We start from the raw sequence: 22,843 nt of genomic DNA, 5'->3' as shown, positions 1-22,843 counted from the left end.
GTTGTTGGCAATGGGGCCTATTCGGTCTGTTGATGACTGTCTCAACTCTCTCAACACTTTGACTACACGATGGAGATGCCAGCATCGATTCGGTCTAATTATGGCGGTCTAATCTCATAATCTTTTGGAAACAGTGTGGAGGTGACAGGACCGACCGGTTTGGTTGTGACTGTTTCGTCTCTCTTACCATTTGGACAACTCAGTGGAGCTGCAAAGCCCGATTCGTTCTGGTTGTGGCAGTCTCATCTCACACACACTTTTCGCATCAATGTTGAGGTGACAGGATTTGCACAGGTTACAAAAGTAAGAAGCTGAATTTGCCTTCTAACGTCCGGATCCTTTATTCTAACACAAAATTATACACACCAAAGTCATAATTGATAAAATAGTTCGTCGGAATGACGATTCGTGCACGTGACTAGAAATACTCGGGAGACTGGAATAACTCTCTCTCGCTCTCTCTCTATCTCTCTCTCTGCCGAGAGTGTGCGGACAGCTGTTTTGTATTCACGCGCAGCTTTGTCTGCACCAATCAGGGGGCAACGTTGATGCGTCTCCATCCAATGAGGAGCCGCATCAATGCTGACGTAATTGATCACGTAATTGATCACGCTGGGGAGAATGGAGGATTAAAAGTAGACCGTGGGAATTTTCCACGATTATCCACCGGTATCTTATCTAAACCCAATTCCAATAATCCCGCACACTTAATTCCAAGAATTACACATTACAGTGCTACTCATAAGAAAGGTTTTACAATTACTATACAACAATGAGACAGTCACAACCAGCCTGAATTCAGGCCGACAGTGCCACTGTGCTGTCAGAGCTGAGAAATAGACGATACAGTCACAACGAGATTGAAAAGTCCCGGCTGATCCACCCTCTCTTAGCAAAGGGGTGTGAGAAATTAGTCAGTCAAAACCCAACTGAAATTGGCCAGGTTGCCCCACTGTCTTGCTAAAATGATGAGAGAGATTAGCAGCACGTTATTGAAAGACACCGAACAGAATCTCTATGTCATATTGTTCTTATTAGCTCTTCGGAACAGGAATAAAATACAAGTTACTTTTTATACTGGCAAGCAATGCACACTTTAACCTACATGTAATATCTATTTGACTTTAATAAAATACTAATTGCTCTTTACATTTGCGTGCAATCATCAATTCAAACAGATATCTTAAAAGATATCTCATACCGTAGATATTTCTTAACAAAATACAGCATTTGTTAAATGGAGCTGGCACAATCTCGAAAATTCGATTAATACTGCTCATCCCGCCTTGGAGGTGAAATATTTTCTGGAGTAAAACACCTCCAATTGCAAAGGAAAGGCTGAGAAGAAAATCTCTGGAGTTCCTGGAACCAAACTTGGCCACTTGGAAGACAAGTGTTTTACTAAAACAATTGCTCTTGGACTTGGATATTCTCTTGATTAAAGTCAGTGTATCCGGTTGATGCGGAATAAGTTTTATTGGAATTCATCTTGACAAGAGCACTCTTACTTTGCCCCTGAATGCTGTCACGGATTTCAATTTGTTTGATTTGGACCACAGCTTATAAGGACAAATGTACAAATGTTGCCCTAAACAGATATACGTCCTGATCACAGAGGTAAAATGGATGGTATTTTGAAACTTAGGATCAACCCAGAGACGTCCTTGGAGAAAGGATCCATGATGTAGTCTCAGTGAATTTTCAAATGTTCATTAAAATGTTCAAGCGGTGCACCATTGGAATATCAACATGTGGATGAATTTCAGCAGACTTCTTTCTGATGCGGATACCCGAAGAATCACATCGGTGGAATGCTGGTAAATCTCCATCATGGCCCTGGCTGTATCTATTACATCGTTGTATCTGAAACGAAATCATTGAAATTTAGTGAAGAAGTTAACTGATTTACACCAGAACAGTCTTTGGTAACAGATAACCATTAACTCCTTGATATTTCATCATTGTTATCATTATAACATCATATAGTTATTAAGCCGATGTAAATCTACTAGGGGATGGTATACATGTACTTACTTCTCATTGGCAAAGTCCAACTGTATATTCATAACAACCAAATCGTCAAAGCCTCTCCTATTATTTGGATCGAGTCCTTAAAGGAAAAAGATGTCAGAATTTAGCCATGTGGCCATGGAAGAATAGTGGGGGGGGGGGGCACTTATCTTTCTGAATACCTACAGCACGGAGAAGGACTCATGTAGTATGACCCTCTAATTTTCTGCTTCGGCAGCTTGCGTGCTCCTTGCTTGAGATTTATAACATATTAATGATCCGTCATTCAGGCTAGGACAGGCCTAAAGTCTCAGTAAAGGACATCAAGCTGACGAGATTATGCTCACGACACATCAACCAACCCTGGTCATTATTGGTCCAGTGTTGCCAATGACCACTCAAATGAATGACATTTCTCATTATTACATATCTCTCACCAGTTTCCTTGAGTGCATCTGTAGGGAAATCTGTCCTGTCTCTAAAAACCCCTAGGAAGTCAGTCCACGCTGCTTTCTTGTCCTCACTATATGGTTGAAGACCTGGTACATCGTTCGTATCCACCACTCTTTGATCCACCTCAGTGGGTAGCCTGAAATCTGCTGTGCCAGGCAATGCCTCTACACCAAAGATAGTTATGAATATGAATTTGAGCAGGCTTTTCTCCATGACCTTTTCTTTGATGCTTGGATTAACCGTCTTGTAGAACTCCTTCAACATTGCTCGGGCGATATCAATGGCTTTGCCAAACCTTAAAGAATTATCAACAACATCATTATCATAATGCAGAATGAACTTTCTAGTCTAAAATTATACTCATTACAGTAATATTTTGGTTAAACATCAAACAGTGATCATAGTAAATCACTACACCAAAGTGCTCAACAGAATCAGACACAAGGCCACAATCGCCCTGGTCGTCCAACCTTGATAAAAACCGACAGCAAATATTACACCATAAAGTTCATTTTAGCTTCTTGTCATGTGGAAAGGCCTATTCTTTTCATAAAGCAACATATGCCTTTACTTACTCCTCTGTAAAGAAGCATGTCTGTACCTCAGAGGCATATTCATTGTAACTATCATCGCTGTCCACAGCAACATCTGAAACTACCACATAAGTAAAGGAGTGAAATGTATGATAGATGCAGCAAAGGACTAAGATTTATGATATACATATGTTATGACATTAGTCTTGAGACTATTATGATGAAATAAAGATATATAGATTAGTTAATTACAGTAGAACATCCCTTAGCGGAAACCTCTCTATCAAGGACAACCTCTCTATTAAGGACACTAGTTATGGTCCCAAATTGGTTGTTTCAATTCAATTTGACCTCTTTAATCAAGACACCTCAGGACACCTCTCTCTATTAAGGACAGCACTAGTCAGTCCCAAGTGTGTCCTTAATAGAGATATTCTACTGTAGTGGGTTTAAGGGGGAAAAGGTCATACTAATTAATGGTTATACAACAACTGTAAATTGTACAGTGATCTAAAAATACGAGGGAACCAGACTGCAGAAAAATTTTGGACCATTATTAAAGGGACAAATTGGGCACGAGATGTGTTGTTTTTTTCATACAAAATGGCTTCCAGCAGGACTGCAACATCACCAAACAGGATCATTGAAAAATCGTTGAACTGCAATAAACAATGCACTAGAAAATGGGAAACCATAGGCCTGCCTGAAATTCACAAGCCATGTCCAAAACTGCCTCGTAACACTGCCGAAAATCATTATTAGAGATCAACATTGGGGTAAATACTATAAGTAGAAGCGCATGGTGTCAAGCATAAGGGTATTATCCTCCTGGTCAGGTAAATCCCACGCTCAAGTTGTCCCTTTAAGAATGGGCTGGCAGGGATAAACTATTTGCAAAGACTTAGGATTCTCACTACAAAATTTACCTTTTCCACTGAGTGCATTTGTGGGGAAATCAGTTTTTCCGTTGAAAGCTTCACGGAGCTTCTCCCAAAGGTTTCTAAAGCCCTCATCCTTTGGGGCAAGTCCAGGCACATCCTTCGTATTAATGGTCTTGTGCATCTTCGGCTTATTAGGCAACGTTACAAGCAGGAAGTGAATAAACTTCATGAGGTGACGTCTTGATACTAGTTGTTTTATCTTGCCATTTGTTGTATTCTTGTAGTATTCCAAAATCGATCCAGCTTGGTCAATGACTGATTCGTATCTGTTAAAAGACCAAGAAAACAGAAAGTAAGGAAAAATGATACACGATGCATGAACAATATCTCAATAGAATAAAATAATTCTGGGCTTGAATGGGGACCGTCGACACAAGGTACAAGGAACTTAAGTTTTACATCCAATATGAATGATGTAGCAATAAAGAGCCTAGCTCAAGGACTGAGACAGAACAGTGGTGATGCTTTGGATTGTTCAACCTATGACCTCATGATTATTTGCTCAGTGCTCAGAATCAATTGCCTCAAACATTTAGGCCAGAACTCTTAACAGATTGAAACATACTTACTGTCCAATCTCAAAATTGGTTTGCACTTCAATGACGCATTGGTCAAAGCCATCTCTGACATTAGGATCAAGTCCTGAAAATGGAAATCGGAGTTTGTCGTTATTCTACTTTAGAAAAAACAATATCTGCTATTCGAAATAGCACTGCATGCACAAAGCCTAAAATCACTGGGAAAAGATTTCAGTAGTTCGCTAAATATTTCTCGTTCTTCATCATGCCTCATCTGATTCTCGCATTTTGGAAGCTTCAGATGAAATAATATAAGAATTTTGTGCAATTGCTGAATTTATATAGATAGGATTTCCTGCTCACAGAGATGTCCACAAAAGGAGGTCCCACTGTCATTGCAATATTGGTTTTCCTTTCTCAGTATAACATGTATAAGGGGTTAACTAACCTGTGGCATCGAAAGCATCATATACAAACTTCTCTTTCTCCTTGAAAACTTTGCACAACTCTTCCCAGTTTTTCTTCATCTCCTCATCAGATGGTGCTAAGCTAGGGTCATAAGCTGTATCCACTGCCCCAAGAGTGTCCCCGGCCTGGACTACTCCCTGTGAAGGTGCCACATGCTGCTCCGCATCCCGGAAGATTTTTCCCAGATGATCAATTCTCTTTTCATTCTCATCTCTCTCTTTTCGTATTCCTGAAGTGATGATTTGTTTTTCTAAGCTATTGATGCATATGAAAATAAAACTCAAATAATCCGATCTTTGACTATAACCTCTCGATTAAACTCAACTACTGGTAACCAAGAAATGTTCACTGAGTGCTAGGCTAAACGCTTTTTATCGGCCGAGTCATATTCATCAAAAAAGATTTTTTTTCACAAAATCTATCAGAGTTCTGTAGCCGTTGTCCACGCAGACTCATCCAAATAATTGATGTGATCAATGTTATAAGACTAAAATACATATCAAATAGGCTGTTTTCATGTATGTCTCTGCCCCCCCCCCCCCCGGCCCCCGCCCACTCAAATTCAAGGTCATTTTTAGAACGTTCTTTGACAGCAGTACTTGGCTTGCTGAGCCTTCAGACTGGTTCATGTTGAGGTCTCCAAGTCCTCTCGTGGCAAATTATTCTTAATAGAGAACTTATTTGGTCTCCCTGAGTCCTCTTGTGGCAAAATAGAGGACTTATTTAGACATACCAAAGGTCACTGGTTGCATCATCTCCATGAGGTATTTGACTTTGTCAACAAATCTTGGAATATCTGAAAATGTTACAATAACAGGATGAAGGTACCTGAATATATATAGCTCTTTCAAATCCCACTTCGATACGATCTTTTGAAATACGATTGGCAAGACTAGTAAGACTGGCCACTGACTAAGGCATAATCCCATTCGCCTCTTGAATGGAGGTTTAACCGGGTCACTAAAAACGCAACAAGCCATGAAATTATTTTGAGCATTTTATTTTCACGAATGCAGCGTCAAATGCGTGCAGAGTCCACTAGCCAGTTCTCGTGACATTGTGACGTCAAATGACTAGGTTCTTTGCGGCCATTGGGTCGCTTGATTCATGATGCATTTCCCCCTAGATATTTGATTAAGTTCTGGACACCAACACTTCACAACATACAAGCAATGACTACCTTTCAGGACTCCCTGATCTATTGGAGACCTTGTCATCTTCGACTTCAACAGGAGGTAGTCCTTGTCATTCTTTTTACAAGCCTCCTGAAAAGTGCAAATATTTGTGAAAGTTTGATATAATGACCTGCAAATACAATTAGGAATTTACAAGTGAAAAGCTGCTGTGCTATCCCCGAATCGTCAGCAGAGCTCATCAGGTCAGAGCTTACCCTAAATTCTGCAGCTTACTTATACTAAATGACTAGGAGCATCATTGCCACGACAAATCTTACCATCTTGTATTCAAATCCATTGGTTGTGAAGATGTGTATCGTAATCCATTTCTCGATTTTCTTGTATCGGAGCTTGACCACGTCTATAATGTCCCGTTCCTTATCGTCATGGTTATAGTAGGCCAACAGCAATGCCTTGTCTTCTTTTTCTAATGTCTCCTTTAACCAAAGGTACTCAGGATCCAGGCTGGCATGGTAGTTCTTAGTCCAGAGGATGTTTGTCTTTCCTTCATAAATGTTCTTGTCATTATCTTCCTCATCTTGTTTGTTCTTGATCTTTGTCACTTGTACTTGACAGAGGCTGGAAGTAGATTCACATGCTCGGAATGTAACCAGACACAAACAATGATAAGAGCTGCTGAAAACAAGAGCTGTAAAGCATTAGTGATGTGGCATTTGGTCCCAGCCAGTGTGTTGACATATAGCGATAAACCTCCATATTGGGCAGCTTGTATCCTTGCCATGCGCTCTATAAATACATGCACAATTTAGAGATGACTGGTTGAAATCAGCGCAACCCCGCATTTGAAAATGGAGTACATACCGATTGATGGGTTCCATGAAGTTCAAGAAGTCACTCGAATACTTATCCTCCCCTCTGATGATGTACATCATCCTCCTGGCATTGTTGACAAGTTGAAACAAGGTTGTATCATTATTCAATAAAAAGAAGTAGTTTTTGATATTCCACTCTCCAACTTCTATACTCATTTGCACAAAGAAGTCCATGCCATTGTTTGCCAAGCCAATAAATCTTATGACATCAGCATCATATGTTGTCTTCTCAAGGCCGATCCCTTCAATGGTTACGCTGCCTTTGGGTTTTTCTACCTTGGTACTACTGGTATCATCATTCACCTCATCTCCTTCAACGGTTGTATCGGCCATTTCAATGTCACCTCCTTCAACAGCTGCTTTAGTCTTGGGAGCGTCAACCCTTTCAATGTCTGCATCAGTCATTTCGATGTCACCAGCATCGACGGTTGCCCCCGACTTGCCAATGTCACCACCGTCAGTAGTTGCTCCCGACTTGCCACTGTCATCACCATCGACGGTTACCTCCGACTTGCCACTGTCACCACCTTCAGCAGGTGCCTCCGACTTGCCACTGTCACCACCTTTGGCAGTTGCCTCCGACTTGCCACTGTCACCACCATCTACGGTTGCCTCCGACTTGCCACTGTCACCACCGTCAGTAGTTGCCCCCGACTTGCCACTGTCACCACCTTCAGCAGTTGCCTCCAACTTGCCACTGTCACCACCTTCAGCAGTTGCCTCCGACTTGCCACTGTCACCACCTTCAGCAGTTGCCTCCGACTTGCCACTGTCACCACCTTCAGCAGTTGCCTCCGACTTGCCACTGTCACCACCTTCAGCAGTTGCCTCCGACTTGCCACTGTCACCACCATTGACGGTTGCCTCCGACTTGCCACTGTCACCACCTTCAGCAGTTGCCCCCGACTTGCCACTGTCACCACCTTCAGCAGTTGCCTCCGACTTGCCACTGTCACCACCTTCAGCAGTTGCCTCCGACTTGCCACTGTCACCACCATTGACGGTTGCCTGTGACTTGCCACTGTCATCACCATCGACGGTTACCTCCGACTTGCCACTGTCACCACCTTCAGCAGTTGCCTCCGACTTGCCACTGTCACCATCTTCAGCAGTTGCCTCTGACTTGCCACTGTCACCACCATCGACGGTTGCCTCTGACTTGCCACTGTCACCACCATCGACGGTTGGCTCCGACTTGCCACTGTCACCTTCAGCAGTTGCCCCCGACTTGCCACTGTCACCACCTTCAGCAGTTGCCTCCAACTTGCCACTGTCACCACCTTCAGCAGTTGCCTCCGACTTGCCACTGTAACCACCTTCAGCAGTTGCCTCCGACTTGCCACTGTCACCACCTTCAGCAGTTGCCTCCGACTTGCCACTGTCACCACCTTCAGCAGTTGCCTCCGACCTGCCACTGTCATCACCATCGACGGTTACCTCCGACTTGCCACTGTCACCACCTTCAGCAGTTGCCTCCGACTTGCCACTGTCACCACCTTCAGCGGTTGCCCCCGACTTGCCACTGTCACCACCATCAACGGTTACCTCCGACTTGCCACTGTAACCACCTTCAGCAGTTGCCTCCAACTTGCCACTGTCACCACCTTCAGCGGTTGCCCCCGACTTGCCACTGTCACCACCATCAACGGTTACCTCCGACTTGCCACTGTAACCACCTTCAGCAGTTGCCTCCAACTTGCCACTGTCACCACCATCGACGGTTGCCTCCAACTTGCCACTGTCACCACCTTCAGCAGTTGTCTCCGACTTGCCACTGTAACCACCTTCAGCACTTGCCTCCAACTTGCCACTGTCGCCTCCTGCACTGGCTGAACTTGTCTTGTCACCACTGGTTGCATCCATCTCGTTACCATCACCTCCTTCAGTAGATGCAGCAGAAGGCTTTTTAAAGTCTGGAATAGACAGCTCAATAGTCCCTTGCCCACCAACCAATCCATCACTGCGCACCTCTACATACTCAAATTTCGTTTGTAACTTGTCGATTGGAGCATCTAATTCGTCAAAAGCCACACGCTTGCCATACTTCTCTTTGACATACTTTGCCTTTTGCTGAAATTGACATGTTAAAATTAAAGTAGGTAGTGTAATTAAAGAAGGAGCTGGTGGGTCAAATCCGTGGTTTTTTGGTGCCAGATATAGGACTGGGTATTCTTTGATTCGGTGTTCAATTAACATGACGCAGAGGAACCACACTGCACCATTTTCTTACTTACCGCAGGAGTGTAATTTGGCCTGTTCTTGCACTCCCATGGGACGCGCTTCTCTGACGGATATTCTTCCGAGTCTTTCTGGTTCTCCTCTACATTGATGTTAAGTTTCTTTTCCCCGTCAATGGCGATTTGCAAGTGAAGATCCAGGCACTCTTGACAAAGAAGCAGATCGGTCTTTGTATTCTCGCTCCGTATCTTCTTGCAAGCTTTCCGGATACAATCCTGACAGCGTCCAAAACACATGACAATATCAACCTCGGGTAGTCGATCTTGTATCACTTCGATATCAGGTTTCTTTCCTTCATCAGCTGCATCCTCCTTGTCGCCAACTCCAGTAGCTGCCTCATCAGATCCAGATGGTGCCTTTGAACTCGGATTTTCTCCAGCAGCAGAATCTCCTGCTTCGTCCCTCTCCTTTGTCTTTCCCGCAGCTGTTTCATCTTTATCTGTGAGAAAGTTGGTGACAAGTTATCGTTAAAGATCATTTTAAACTTCCAACATTGGAAACCTATCCCAGTTTACTTCTACACTGGTACTCAATTGCCTAGATACTACAACAACAGTGGAAAAGGGGCCTTCAAGAGTGGAGAATATGAGAACTCTCCTGAACATCACAACATACCTTTGCTCGGAGATGCCACTTCTGTATTATCAGTATCCATGGCAACAGGGCCTTCCCCAGCCTCCCCATCCTTTGCCCCTGAACTTGCCACATCAATTTTCTCAGGACTAGCCATTTCCTGTTTGCACTTAGAATATTAAACAAGATAGCTTCAAGTGCATCAGTTCTGGCTCTCAGACTGTCCTATCCCCTAATTGACCACTCGTCAACTCTTATCTATTAGCCAGTCTGAAATGACAAATGCATGAGCACTTACAATATAACAGTACAGTAATAAAAAAACACTTTCAATCTATTGTTTATCTTAGCTTAAATCTATATTCAGTGCGTATTAATGGGCATACTCCCCCTCCCTTGCCAGGCCATGACAATTTTTTGGTATTTTTGATTTCTGTTAAAGCCATCCTCAAATTGTCTTTAGGCTCTACTACCAGTGTTGTATGTTAGGTTACCTTATACTTAGAGTAACCAGCTTTTAGTCTTGTCATAATCAAACATTAAAATAGACATGTGAATACAGTAGAACCTCTCTATAAAGGACACCCTTGGGACTGACAAGTGCTGTCCTTAATAGAGAGGTGTCCTGATTAGAGAGGTCTAATTAAATGGAAACCACCACTTTGGGAGCAAAACTAGTGTCCTTAATAGAGAGGTTGTCCTTTATAGAGAGGTGTCCGCTAAGGGGGGTTCCACTGATTTGATTTGATTATGTGGGAGGACTATAGGCCTATTACAACAAGGAAGTTCTATTTTTCAGTATAAAACAAAAAAAACGTCATTTTTGTTATCTACTGCCTACATCGTAGTATCTATATCTAAAATCAAGTAGGCCTATGGTAAAACGAAAGAGAAACTGAGCTATTTTTCAGTATAAAACTTTCTTTGTTACATATTACATTATAGGCGTTATATATGTAAAACCAATGAAATGAGAAGGAAGCAAAACGACCAACACCTTAGTTTATGCTCTTCGCCAGCCAAAGTTATCAGTTGTAGAAAAAATTAACTATATAATCCACCAACATCCACTTTGCTAAGTGCCTACCCGACAAAATGCAATTTTCACACAATAATAAGTCTGAAAACGGTTAAAATTTAGAGAAACTTTTAAGGAGCCTGGGCAAAACCACTTATCCTCGTAACCAGTCTTCCCTTAGATGTGCAATCAACACTGCATGGGTAGAATAAGAGGAACCAGGTTGAGATGTCACATGTAGTTTCCAGTCACTGGGTTTTCCCGGTAATTAAATATTGAAGTGGGAAATATGAATATAAAATGATCTTAACTGGGGGACAATTAATCCATCCATCCAGGGCGCAGGGGAAGGGGACCAGGTAATTTACTTGTGCTCTCACAGATAGAGGCACACTGTCTTTAATCCTGGCCCATCTCATCCTTAATCTTGGTTATCCTGTGGGACTTGAATTGTTGGGGAAAATATTGCAGTCCTATCGACCAACCAACCTCGACAACAAACCTCATCGGCAGGCTGCGTATGCAGTGGAAGGATAATAGAAAGGAATGCAAACATCTTTACAAACTCCTTTATTCATTTATCTGATATATTTCACAAAAATCATGACAATAATTGAGAGGCAGGTCCAGAATGCTGATGTCACATTCAATGGTCAAACAGATGATGAGATATTCTAAAATACCTTGGTACCGTAAAGTCAACTTTTAAATGGAAAATGCATAAGCCTCGTTCTGAGAGCGGAGTGTTTTGGACACGCAACCAAGATGCTCTACCAAAGTTCCCTCGGGTTGCACTAAAATGTGGAAACCATGCACACGTCACGTCAATGGAATTTCAGCTCACTTCAGAAGTTTGAGGCTCTCAAAACACTGCTGCAAACACAAATCAGCCAAGGAAGCATCAACCACCCTAAGTTTTTTAATGAGCACTACACATATTTGCCGAGAAAAACGCTCCAAATAGCCCATTTGCGCGGATTTTAGCATCACTTGAGCGAGCCGATGCGGACTTCCTATGCGCGCTGTACAAAATGTACATGTCTCATTTTCTGTAACGTTGCCGTAACATAATGTAAACAACGGCGCTACTGGCGCTCCGGCCGGGCCGGCGATGGATGGAATTTGCCAAATTCGCACACATTCAAGTTATTTTCGTGGCCTATCTTTTTAAGTTTGAGGTATTTTAGAATAGAACTTGAACCCTCGGCTTCGGACCTTGGTTGAGTTACCAAGACACTCTCGGGTGGAGCTAAAATTTCGTCCAAACCCGAGCCGACAGGCGAGGGTTTGGACTGTATTTTAGCTCCACCCTCGAGTGTCTTGGTAACTCAACCAAGGTCCGAAGCCGAGGGTTCAATTCCTTAATCCAAGAAAAATCCAAGCTAATACTGCAAACCATGAAATTTTCACAAGCATTTTTTTAATGATTTTCAGGAATGCACTCTCAACAGAGATACGAATGCTCAGTTTTTAGATAGATTTCCTCCTTTGACCCTTGTAAATGATCATTAAGTTGATAGCAGAAATGGCTATCTCAAATAGATGGCATTGAAGTTTTTATCAACACATTGAGGGTATACATGTATTACCTCAACTTAACAAAAGCAAATGATAATATGAAAATGTGAAAAAGAAAATAGTGTCCATTTCCCAAATGATTCAATATTTGCCAAATCCGTGACTGCCTTCAAATGTCAAAGTGGAAGATACAATCAGAAACTTTGAAAGAAGCACAATACATCCTTTTCTGTCCTCCTCCTTCATATGAATATTTCATCATCCGTGCTCATTCATGTCACAATACTGTAGTCAGCAACTTGTGTTTCAAAGCATTCATTTCTGATGAGATTTAGTAGTTTTGAGTTGATGGTAGCGATATCAGTAATCATTTTCATGTTTTGCCACCATATCCAGATTCTACCAAAACTTTCCCAAAACGGGAACTTTATTCTTCACAGGCACAATACAGACCACAAATTGTCCAAACCAATCGACAATGACCTTCTGAAGTTGATCTTAATGTACACAATTTACAATATTAACAGTCTTTAATTTTTTAGTCCCTATTTCCTCACTTTAGATCAATAACACGTTCTGGGAGGACATCCGTCACTACACCGTATCCCATAGTTCCCTCTCCAGTTCTTAGCGTAAATCTCTGGCCGTTTTCGACAACCTGAAATAAGGATTTGAATTCACATTATAAGGATTCAGAAGACTCGCCAAAAATCGTCAGTTGGCCTGGGGTTTTCCCATGTCCGTGAATTAGGTCATTAAAATGACAGTGCGTGTCAGTACTGTACATGTGTTGTCAAATACTGACCTCATTAATCTGCAGTTGAGGTTTGATTGTTAATACCTTGAATGATGCTACTTTACCAGAAGTATCACAAGATTCAAAGTCCGTTCCAGTAACGGCTCGGGTCTTTGCTCTAACTACAGAGCAGAAGTCCTATGTCTTTGCTGCAACTGATCACCTTATTTTGGATAAAAATTACAAGACCTCCACTGTTCATCTAACAGGCTCACTGTCAGCCACTCCATTGACACATTCCTATAAACGAACAGTGTGAACGCCTAACCAATCAAATTGAAAACATTTTAACCTTTAATCTCCTGATGTCAACTCAAGTGGGAGTCGGAACCGTTGTTTCAAACACACAATCTCACTCACCATTTTTTTGAACAAAGACAGCATGATCTTGCCGTCTTCTCCAGGCATCATCATCTCCACATTGCTGCCCTCCGGCCGCTCAACTCGGGCAGGAACGTCGTATGTTTTACTGAAAAGCTGAGCTTGAAACTTGGACGCCAGGTTCAAACCTCGACTTCTGCCACCTTCATCCTTACCAAGGAGATAGACCTGGAATGAAGAATAAAATGTTCTTCAGTTGACCTCCACTTTCCATAGTGTCATATGACTAAACATTGTACATTAATAAAGCGCCATGAGACATGGCATTATGACGTCATGATCTCGTAGTCTACGAGAACGCATTACCAGCCAGACTATCTCATCTACTCCACTTACCACACTCCATTCTCACCACTTACCTGCGCTTCGAAGCAGTTGACCAACGTCTGTGTTCCTGGTTTACATAAAATCATGCCACGCTTCAGCTCGTCTTTTTTGGCACCCCTCAATAATGCGCCCAGTTGATCTCCGGCCTCTGCCCGATCAAGAAGCTGATGGAACATTTCAACGCCTAAAATCAAGAGTGCGAATGTGATGTTTTAACCACTTTTACATGGAACAAATAAAATCTATGGCTTCTTCCACAGGGATGGACCCAGGAGACTCGAAGACCTCGGTTTTCAACAGAGACTTGATAGAATGCAGATGTACACACAACAATATAACATTGTTGTGTTTTCTATCGAGCAATCAAGATGGCAGATGACCAGCGGATACAATCATTCGTGATGATGCGGCATTATCTTGAAAAACTCCTTCTTTAATCACATCATTTGTTTCACAATAAATCATATTTTTGATAAAATCATACATTATCTGCGACTTACCAGTAATTATACTTTTGACTGATTTGTTGTGCCCCATCATTACACATTCTTCACCCTTTTTTATCACACCTCTCTCCACCCGACCAGTCACCACAGTCCCACGACCTGCAAAACAAAGACATAGCCATAACGAAAAAGTTTAAGCAATCTTACAAATTTGAATACAAAAAGAAAATGGGGAAGAATTCTGTGGTATTTTTGTACTAAAAAATAGCAATGAGTGGAAACTCAGTTTACCAACCTTGAATTGAGAAGACAGATTCAATAGGCATATAAAATGGTTTGTCCAGGTCGCGTTGAGGGGTGGGAATATAGCTGTCCACATGTTCCAATAATTCTAAGATCTTCTTTTCTCCCATCTCAGGATTTTTGTCCTAGAAATCAAGTCGGCAATATAAGTTGATGCATAATAAGTACAGATTCCCAACAAGGGTATCTGAAAGAAGCTCAACTCTTTCACTGCCAGTGTGATTGGCCATAATTATTTTCAATCTGGTACAATGTACAACATATCCAATTTGTAGTGAAATCATTCCAAGATGAACCAATTTGCCAAAATTTAACAGATGTGAAAAATACATCTTTTTTGTTGCCAGCTCAATGAACTTATTGTACTAATACTGACCTCCAATGCATTCAGCGCAGATCCTATGATGATCGGTGTTGTCTCACCGTCAAAGCCATATTCGGTCAACAACTCACGCACCTCCATCTCGACCTGTGAAAATAATAACAAGATGAACGACGCTGATGTTAGGTACAAGAAGAAGTACAAAAAATACGGAAAACTGTGATTGTAACGTTTACTCACTAGATCCAACATCTCAGAATCTGCAGCATCAGCCTTGTTGATGAAGAGGACAAGATGCTTCACTCCAATCTAAATAGAAAGAAAAGCAAAGAATGAGAATCAATGATGCAGCCTCTTGTGAGGATACAATGGGGCTCATCTGAGACCAAGAAATAAAAGTAAAGCACTTTGACTCTGTTGTCTATTATAAAGCCCCATATAAGAACTTACATTTTTGTATCAAAAAATATTTACCTGCTTTGCCAAAATTAAATGCTCCCTTGTTTGTGGCATAGGCCCGTCAGTGGCCGCAACCACCAATATCGCACCATCCATCTGTGCCGTGCCAGTGATCATGTTCTGAAGAAAAATATTCATAACTATAACATACCAACAGGAATCAAGGCTTTGTGTGCTTTATTTCTTTGTTGAGGATTCCAAATTGCAAATTACGACTCAAACCTAACTACGCTATGATGTTTGCAGAGCAGCAAGAGGTTAATGGATCATGGGCATATCTCGTCCATGTTAGTCTGATGGAGACTCACCTTGATATAATCAGCATGTCCAGGACAATCAACGTGGGCATAATGCCTATTGGCAGTTGAATAATCAACAATGGCCGCATTGATAGTGATTCCACGCGCCTTTTCTTCAGGGGAACTGTCAATATCTTCATACTTCTTAGCTTTTACCTTACCACCAATTCCTGTGGTGGATAGAACTGAAAAGCAAAATGAATTTCGAATTAAGATATCGAACCACCTATTACAAGACTAATTACCTCTTATTTTTGCTTTCCCGATAATAGCGATAAGAAATGAGTATGTTTTTAAACGTTGAATGGCCTTTTATAGATAAAATGCAAACCTTTTGTAATTGCTGCAGTCAGTGTTGTTTTTCCATGATCGACATGTCCAATCGTACCGATATTGATATGTGGCTTATCTCTAACAAATGTCTTCTTGCCCATGGGGTTCGGCACAGCAGCACATATCGCCGACGTCTGCGATATCAACCTCTGAAAAGTATTATCAATCAAACTTATTTTAAAGTCATGCGCTTTTCAAACTTGAAATATTACAGTGGATTCCATGAAACTACATGCATGAATCAACACTGACAACAGTGTTACCGTGCAATGCTATCCTAGACTCCAAATTCATATGTACTATTAAAGGACTATGTGTTACATCATTTTCATCAAGGTTATTCCCTCATTTGGTTAGAAGCACCTCTGAGGGACTGACAATCCGGAGACGGGAGTTTAAGGTGAAATCATTTCCTGTGTTCCTCAGATCATGAGATTGGCAAAATGGAGACTAGTCATTATAGTCTCACCTTAAAGTTCCACAATCAGAGGAAAAATTACAGTCCACAAACACAAGAGAATACAGTTCCCAGATGTGAATTTGCATGACGTTAATGAAAACCATCCGTGCATTTCAATTTCAGCCCCCAATTTACATACCTTGTGTATTGAACATGTCACTGCCTTTGAAATTGAGCTTTTCAAGCCTGGAAAAAAACAAAGCATATACTAGCACATGTTCTACTATTTATGGTCAAGACGTGATGTGACTGCTGTGTTCTACTATATATACTGATGTTTCAGCTAGCCTAAAGCGTCTTCTTAGCAGGGCGCAGCACTCTGGATTTAGTTAGGTTTTTTCTCTCCAGTATTTTAGGCCCATTTGCCGCAGCCCAGTCCTGCCCTGCCTCTTTTCAAAAGAAGCTATGGCAGGGTGTATCACAGGGCGCTCCACCCCGCCTAATGAAGCTGTGCCTTCCATTTCCAGCCTGTGGCAGCCCACGGCACGTCAGGCACAGGGGGTTGTTACTTGTGAATAGTGCTGCATCACCTGCAATCCAGCCTGCATGTACAAAATGTACATTGCATGCAGTGACAAAGTTTTAGCATCACCATATTGAAAATCAGGGGGGGGGGGGGGGTACTTGTGAACAGTGCTGCACCACATGCATTGATGTACAAAATGTACATGACACCCAGGCCGAAGTTTTAGCATCACAACATTGGTCAATCATCCCTCTAATTGGTATATTAGGCGAGATCTTTTTTGATATTCTAATAATATGTATACACAATAATGTAATACTTTTGAAAGGATCAATGTCAATAAGCATTTTACCAGGATTTCCGACTATTTTCAAGGTGAACATTTTTTTATGCAGAAAGCATGGAAAATGGATATTTCGGCTACAGACCAAATTTACAATTTACAAATTTACAGAGAAATATACTACAAAGGGCACATTTTTGGCAGAATTATGTTTTAAAAGATATAAAAATATTTTTAAAAATTTTATATGTATAAAACAAGTATCTGTACTTTATCAATTTTGTAAATAATAGTAGATAAAGACAAATATATTTTGACTGTAGTTTAAGTTTAATTCTATGGAAAGCCAATTCAACAAATAAAAATTGTGTGAAATATTTTATCCGACTAACTAAACCATACTTATTGAGTCGTTATGCTTAGAATAAAAACGTTACTGAATAATGAATTTTGGAAATCCTATTCAAATGTGGCCAGGTCTAGATACCGGGCCGAGGTACAAATGATAGATTGATTTATTCAAAGTCAGCACTCCATATCCTAAATGTTTAAAGGGAAAGTCTCCTGAGAGTTTTCATGGGGACCAAATGATGACGATCATAATATGGTTTACGTCGGAATTTGATAGTGGAAGAGTCGTCTGAGGGACTTGCGATGTCCTGTGATGGTTTTTAATTTATTGAGTAAAAAATTGGAAGTAGCGATTAGTTCACCCACTTTCCGCGAGATAGAGGTCGTGAAGAGGGCAGGGTCAGGCCCGGCATATGAAATGGTAGCACCAAAAACGGATTACTTCAAATGCAATTTTGTCAACTCATCAAAGTTATATGGGAACTGCAAGCTGATAAACCCCCGGCGCAAAACTACAGTTGCATTCTCTTTGAAAATTACGACAAACTCACAATTAGGAGACCATAGGACTACATGTAGGCCTATATGTACAACCACAAGGACAAGTCGTAATGCCTATTTAAATGTTGTTTCAGAGTTTCACAAAGGCGTATAGGGCGGGACGTGCGAACAACCTGCCCCCATCTCTTCGGGTAAAGCATTTGCTAGGCGGCGCTGGCGTTGAGTTTGTGCGCGCGAGCGCGCGTGTGTGTCGAGGGGGGGGGGTTGCTGTGGTGTGTTGTTCTGTTGGTTGTAGTGTGGTGGTGGTGGTGGTGGTGGTGGTGGTGGTTATATACAAAGTGTCTCATCGGGCCCTGCCTATATTTTACTGCTTTTATTGTAAAAACAAATCAAAGGCCTGTCCACACACAGGGCATGACAAAACGTGTTCTAGTCCCAATTCGGAGAAATCAAGAATAAAACCCTTGCCAGTGATTAGTCTCTGATTGATCCTAACACTCGCTTTCGTACGGATTTGCAAAATGTACATATGTTGAGAGAGCAAGTGTAAGCCTGCAGAAGGAATTTCGTTTGTTCGAAAACCGTGAGATTAAAAGGGGGCTAAAATTGTGAAGCCTGCATACAAATCGATGTTCCATGCACATTTTGATACCTGGTCTATTGCCGGATTGACATACATGATTATACTTAAACAAAGAGGATGATATTTCGGCTGCATGGATCTAATGTTCGTACCTTCCTACTTATCACTGGTGTGATATTGATAGCTACTCAGATTTTGCTTCTACAATCAGGTCAACTGTTGCCTAAAAAAGGTAAGATCACCTACACATGAGGGAGATTGAGATTCATGACGTATAGACGCACATCCGGATAAATGGTGGATCTCAACATCAAATCCGTTGATCCTCTCCGACTTTTTGTGTTATTCGTTAATACGAGGTGTTAAAGGGACAATAGACGTAGGATTTCCCTGGCCAGGAGCATACCCGACAACAGAAAACGACAGGGCCAGACACTCTTTCCCGGGGACATTTTCTACTTACACCGGCCAAAGTCCAATGGTTGCGCGTTTATAAAACGTCCTCTTTTTGAATTTTCCTATTATTCTTATCAACTAGTTTAATCACGAAAAAATAAAGTCTATTCCTGGTATACTGTTAATTATATCAAGATACATGTAATTCGTACGCTTATGATTCCATGAGATGATGAAACAGGCCTGTTTTAGTAATTTGCATTACATTGAATCGAAATCTCACGTTTTCAGATTGGTTAACACTTTCATACAGATCAATCATCAAAGGTATCGGGGTCAGTGAATACTACGTAAGTTCAATTTAAGACTACGTGAACTTTATTCACGTTATCAACGACAATTTTAAGTGTGTCGTGGCACGATCTTTCTTCGGAATCAACTGATGATTTCTGTATGGGGTATCCCCGACGACATAAAAATTGCTAACTGCCAAATTTTCATCGGCGACCAAACTCTGTGATAATCGTTGACCCCACAACGGATGTAGAGCCCGATCGGTGGCCAGTGTTTAGCCACTATTTGCTAGTCACAAGGCAGACTCATGCATCGTCATGTCAAGTTGGATAATGTGATGAACTTGAAATAGATTGGTCCCCGATCTACTCACCACATGGCAGAACAAAATGAGTAGACCAGTCATGCCTGCTATTCGGAACTTCTCGTAACCAATAAGAAGTATTTTTCGTTTGGAATAAAGTGTGCATGAATTTACTATCCCAAATCGGTCAGCATGACCGGTCTATTGAAGTCGTCCTTGCATTTAGTGAGTATAGATTTGGTATCAATATATGCTTGAAGATGCAAGCTCCGCCCACAAATATGTCAGCGAGCTTTATGTATTTTTTGCTAATCGCAGTGTTACTTACCATGAAAAATGTTTTTGTTCTTTTAAGAGAAAAACGAAGATAAGCAACCCTATGTACCAGTTGAGATGGATGAGACTTCGAGACCACTGCCTCACGAACTACCCAAAAGTAAACCCGAGCAACCTCTCAGACTCAGACATCAGCCAAATTAAAGAGAGTAAATACATCTTAGTTGATGATAAACACGAGGTGGTCTATTGTAAAATCCCCAAGATTGCTTGTACGACTTGGCAGCGGATGTTCTTGGCGATGCACGGCTTTAAAGACGCTCTAAACATGCCCCAGGATGACGTCCATCATCGGCAGGATTCGTACAACTTTTTCAAATCGATGGAGTTGCGCAAGCAGTCATATGATAACATCCGGCGGAAGTTACAGACGTACAAGACATTTGTTATTGTCCGTGACCCGCTAGAGCGAATACTGTCTGCATACAGAGACAAGCTGTTAATGGGAAGAGAGTTTTATGCCTTTTATTCGAAGCGGATATTGCGCGCTTACCGAGAAGGTTATAAAGCGGAAGACGATGTCGATTTGGAATTTCATGAATTTATAAGGTTTCTTCTCGACCAGGAAAGGTTTCAAATCGGGTATGTAGATGAACATTGGGATTCCTTCTTCAACGAGTGTCTTCCGTGCAGCATCAATTATGACGTAATCGGGAAGTACGAAACTATGGAGACCGATTCCAATTTCGTTTTACAATATCTTGGCTGGAATAAGCAGCTGAAATGGCCACCGCGTGAGAAACATTATAATGGTACCCGCTCTGCACTACTTATAGACCAGGCATACAATGGGGTATCTAAACGTCTTTTATCCGGAATCAAGCAGCATTATCGAGATGATATATTAGCGTTTGGTTATGCAAATGGCTGAGATAGTTGGATGTAATGGATCAAGTTCCTGAAGAAGCAAATGAATGATAACTGTGTAGGATGCACAAATTTGGCCTACGGTTATACTACGAGCCTGGAGACGTTGCTCTTGAGCAACAGTGACGAAAATAGCCCTTTGGCACTGTAGACATTAGACTCCCGTTGACGGTATGGTTTTACACGGACCCATGACCCATCACATACTAGCAGAATCATTTGTCACCGTACCCTTCATCATACGGACAGACTTTTCTACCAAACGGGCTACGAGAAAGCTCAGTAGAGATTTTATCAGAGAACCACTTATCACAGCCATACGAGACTGAACAAATATCCTGAGATAAAGCTCTATGAAAGCGCTCATAAAATGCTTTAACTTCAATGATTGACCGGCGATATTGTTTGGAAATGACACGTATATACAACGTACACATATTGATTGCGAATAATAGCTTATTAACCCCCTCGTTTCCTCAGGTTACCAAACCCTTTGCACTCAGAAAGGGGCTAAAGGCTTTTACCTTTAAAATAATGATTTGTGATACAAATTTGTGATACAAAGGTATTTTAGACTATTGTATTAATCCCTTGTAAGTAAAGATTCCGTAAATTCAGCGTACTCAAACTTTCTTCATTTCGACGGTAAACCGTACACCGAAATGACACGACCCACGGTAAACCAATACCATATTATCATGTTTGTGTGTACACGTTATCTAATCTTTTGATCTTGGTCTGGAGATACCTTCAAATTGGTTATCATCCCAGTACATGTATGTCACTTCCCCACGGCTGGTAAAGTCGGGTGACAAAATCATCTTCAAGCCGCGGAATATCAAACGCTGGCGAAAAAAGCAGCAAATTAATATAGATCACGTCTGTCATGGCTTTCAAGCTGTTTGTCGTGGTTCCTCTCGTGTCAATAATGGCATTCTACGTGCTTTGATGGAAAGGCAGGCTACACCATTCTCCACGCAGTGATAAAAGTGTGATTAGGTGGGATACAGTGACTGTATGGCGGCGTTGTAGCTTTACATTGCGTGTAAATGACGCTGCATATTTAAAAAGAAAGCAATCCCACGAGCGGGGAGAGTATTCGTCACTTTCCTGAAGCAGCAATTTGTGACTTCCAATCAGAAGAGTGCTATCATTGTTCGGCACAGAAAGCACGTCAATAATCCCATACGGGGGTTTTGATTGGTCACCTGACAGGAAGTCCTACATGAATTCTGCTTGAGGAAGTGGCGAATAACGAGTTTGTAATTCTAGGAAATCTATCATGCTAAGGCTGAAGAGACCAGTGAATCACAACTCCGGTAACGAGTGCATTTCCCCTTGATCAATCATCATCATATTGGTGAAGGGGATCCTCAACACCATTTCAGTTCGATTGAACAACTCTTGCTGAGTCATCTGAGGAATACTGCAAATATCTTCACTGAGCCTCATTATTTTTGCCAGATCAGGGAATGTACGATCAATTGGATGGTTTGAAGAACTGCTTTTGGAGAATGGTGTATGTCTTTTTAGCGTTCGAAATTTCCAAAGACGTGGAGCAACATCGACAAATATCAGCACAGATCAGTTTATCAGGATCAGCCGAGTATATATGGGGGGGGGGGGGGAGGGGGGGGACTCTTGGCTCTTCAACTGTGGCACCATGATTTTAGCAAGTGAAATAGCCCGGACATCACCAGATTAGAGCGGGGCAGACCATGGTATCGAAGATGCAAAAACCTTGGTGGTTAAGATGCTCACTGCTGATGCTGATGCTGATGCTAGCAGTGAGCTGGCATCTGAGTAACCTTACATAGAAGAAATGCGCTGTCTCACAGAGACACCCATTTTTAAGAAAAAACTGAAAACACATCTTTTTATAAATGGTTTTGAATAGTCTCTTTTATATCCGTGTCTATATTTTATGTACAGTGCATAGAAAATGTATTTTCATTAATGTTGCACTTTTAATTCAAATTACATAACATCTTTGTCTCCAGTCAGTGAATCGCAAGAGAGAAAATCCCAAACTTCTGGTAATTAGGCATATTTCAACGA

The 22,843-nt window shown here is 41.5% G+C and overlaps 3 protein-coding genes across 5 annotated transcripts; 1 reads left to right on the top strand and 2 right to left on the bottom strand.

The window, feature by feature from the left end:
- Positions 1–366: 366 nt before the first annotated feature.
- Positions 367–10,905, bottom strand: LOC135482760 (uncharacterized). 3 transcript variants are annotated; one of them, XM_064763107.1, is made up of 15 exons: positions 10,740–10,905; positions 9,785–10,012; positions 9,166–9,608; positions 7,963–9,001; positions 6,921–7,890; positions 6,377–6,677; positions 6,104–6,188; positions 5,657–5,719; positions 4,904–5,152; positions 4,507–4,579; positions 3,923–4,203; positions 3,039–3,117; positions 2,448–2,758; positions 2,035–2,110; positions 367–1,863 (listed from the first exon to the last, which is right to left on the bottom strand). In XM_064763107.1, the coding sequence occupies exons 2-15, from the start codon at positions 9,897–9,899 to the stop codon at positions 1,722–1,724; spliced, it is 4,227 nt and encodes a 1,408-aa protein (XP_064619177.1). In that variant the 5' UTR covers positions 9,900–10,012; positions 10,740–10,905; the 3' UTR covers positions 367–1,721. The 3 variants fall into 3 exon arrangements, with proteins under 3 accessions (XP_064619177.1, XP_064619176.1, XP_064619175.1); XM_064763106.1 differs by having other exon boundaries at positions 6,921–7,939; positions 7,976–9,001; XM_064763105.1 differs by having other exon boundaries at positions 6,921–9,001.
- Positions 10,906–11,317: 412 nt separating this feature from the next.
- Positions 11,318–17,288, bottom strand: LOC135482759 (elongation factor Tu, mitochondrial-like). Its single transcript, XM_064763104.1, has 12 exons — positions 17,223–17,288; positions 16,544–16,590; positions 15,943–16,093; positions 15,621–15,796; positions 15,328–15,432; positions 15,094–15,162; positions 14,908–15,000; positions 14,524–14,656; positions 14,283–14,387; positions 13,815–13,966; positions 13,435–13,623; positions 11,318–12,936 (listed from the first exon to the last, which is right to left on the bottom strand). Exons 1-12 carry the CDS (start codon positions 17,251–17,253, stop codon positions 12,832–12,834), a joined length of 1,356 nt encoding a protein of 451 aa, XP_064619174.1. The 5' UTR covers positions 17,254–17,288; the 3' UTR covers positions 11,318–12,831.
- A 2,673-nt stretch (positions 17,289–19,961) lies between these two features.
- Positions 19,962–20,789, top strand: LOC135482989 (carbohydrate sulfotransferase 11-like). The gene has a single exon (XM_064763477.1). It carries the CDS (start codon positions 19,962–19,964, stop codon positions 20,787–20,789), a length of 828 nt encoding a protein of 275 aa, XP_064619547.1.
- The last annotated feature ends 2,054 nt before the right edge of the window (positions 20,790–22,843 follow it).

The sequence above is a fragment of the Lineus longissimus genome, chromosome 2 (genome assembly GCF_910592395.1).
Source record: "Lineus longissimus chromosome 2, tnLinLong1.2, whole genome shotgun sequence".
Taxonomy (NCBI): domain Eukaryota; kingdom Metazoa; phylum Nemertea; class Pilidiophora; order Heteronemertea; family Lineidae; genus Lineus; species Lineus longissimus.
Note: the sequence above shows the minus strand (reverse complement) of the source record. Positions and strands in the feature narration are given on the sequence as shown.

Excerpts from the sequence above, each read along its gene's own strand:
- LOC135482760 (XM_064763105.1), bottom strand. The coding sequence starts at position 9,899 with ATGGCTAGTCCTGAGAAAATTGATGTGGCAAGTTCAGGGGCAAAGGAT. Across the intron at positions 4,204-4,506 it reads ACCAATTTTGAGATTGGACA|ATACGAATCAGTCATTGACC; the intron begins GTAAGTATGTTT and ends GTCTTTTAACAG. Across the intron at positions 3,118-3,922 it reads AAATGCACTCAGTGGAAAAG|TTTCAGATGTTGCTGTGGAC; the intron begins GTAAATTTTGTA and ends CTTATGTGGTAG.
- LOC135482759 (XM_064763104.1), bottom strand. The coding sequence starts at position 17,253 with ATGTTCACCTTGAAAATAGTCGGAAATCCTG. Across the intron at positions 15,433-15,620 it reads GACATGCTGATTATATCAAG|AACATGATCACTGGCACGGC; the intron begins GTGAGTCTCCAT and ends ATTTTTCTTCAG. Across the intron at positions 15,163-15,327 it reads ATTTAATTTTGGCAAAGCAG|ATTGGAGTGAAGCATCTTGT; the intron begins GTAAATATTTTT and ends CTTTCTATTTAG.
- LOC135482989 (XM_064763477.1), top strand. The coding sequence starts at position 19,962 with ATGTACCAGTTGAGATGGATGAGACTTCGAGACCACTGCCTCACGAAC.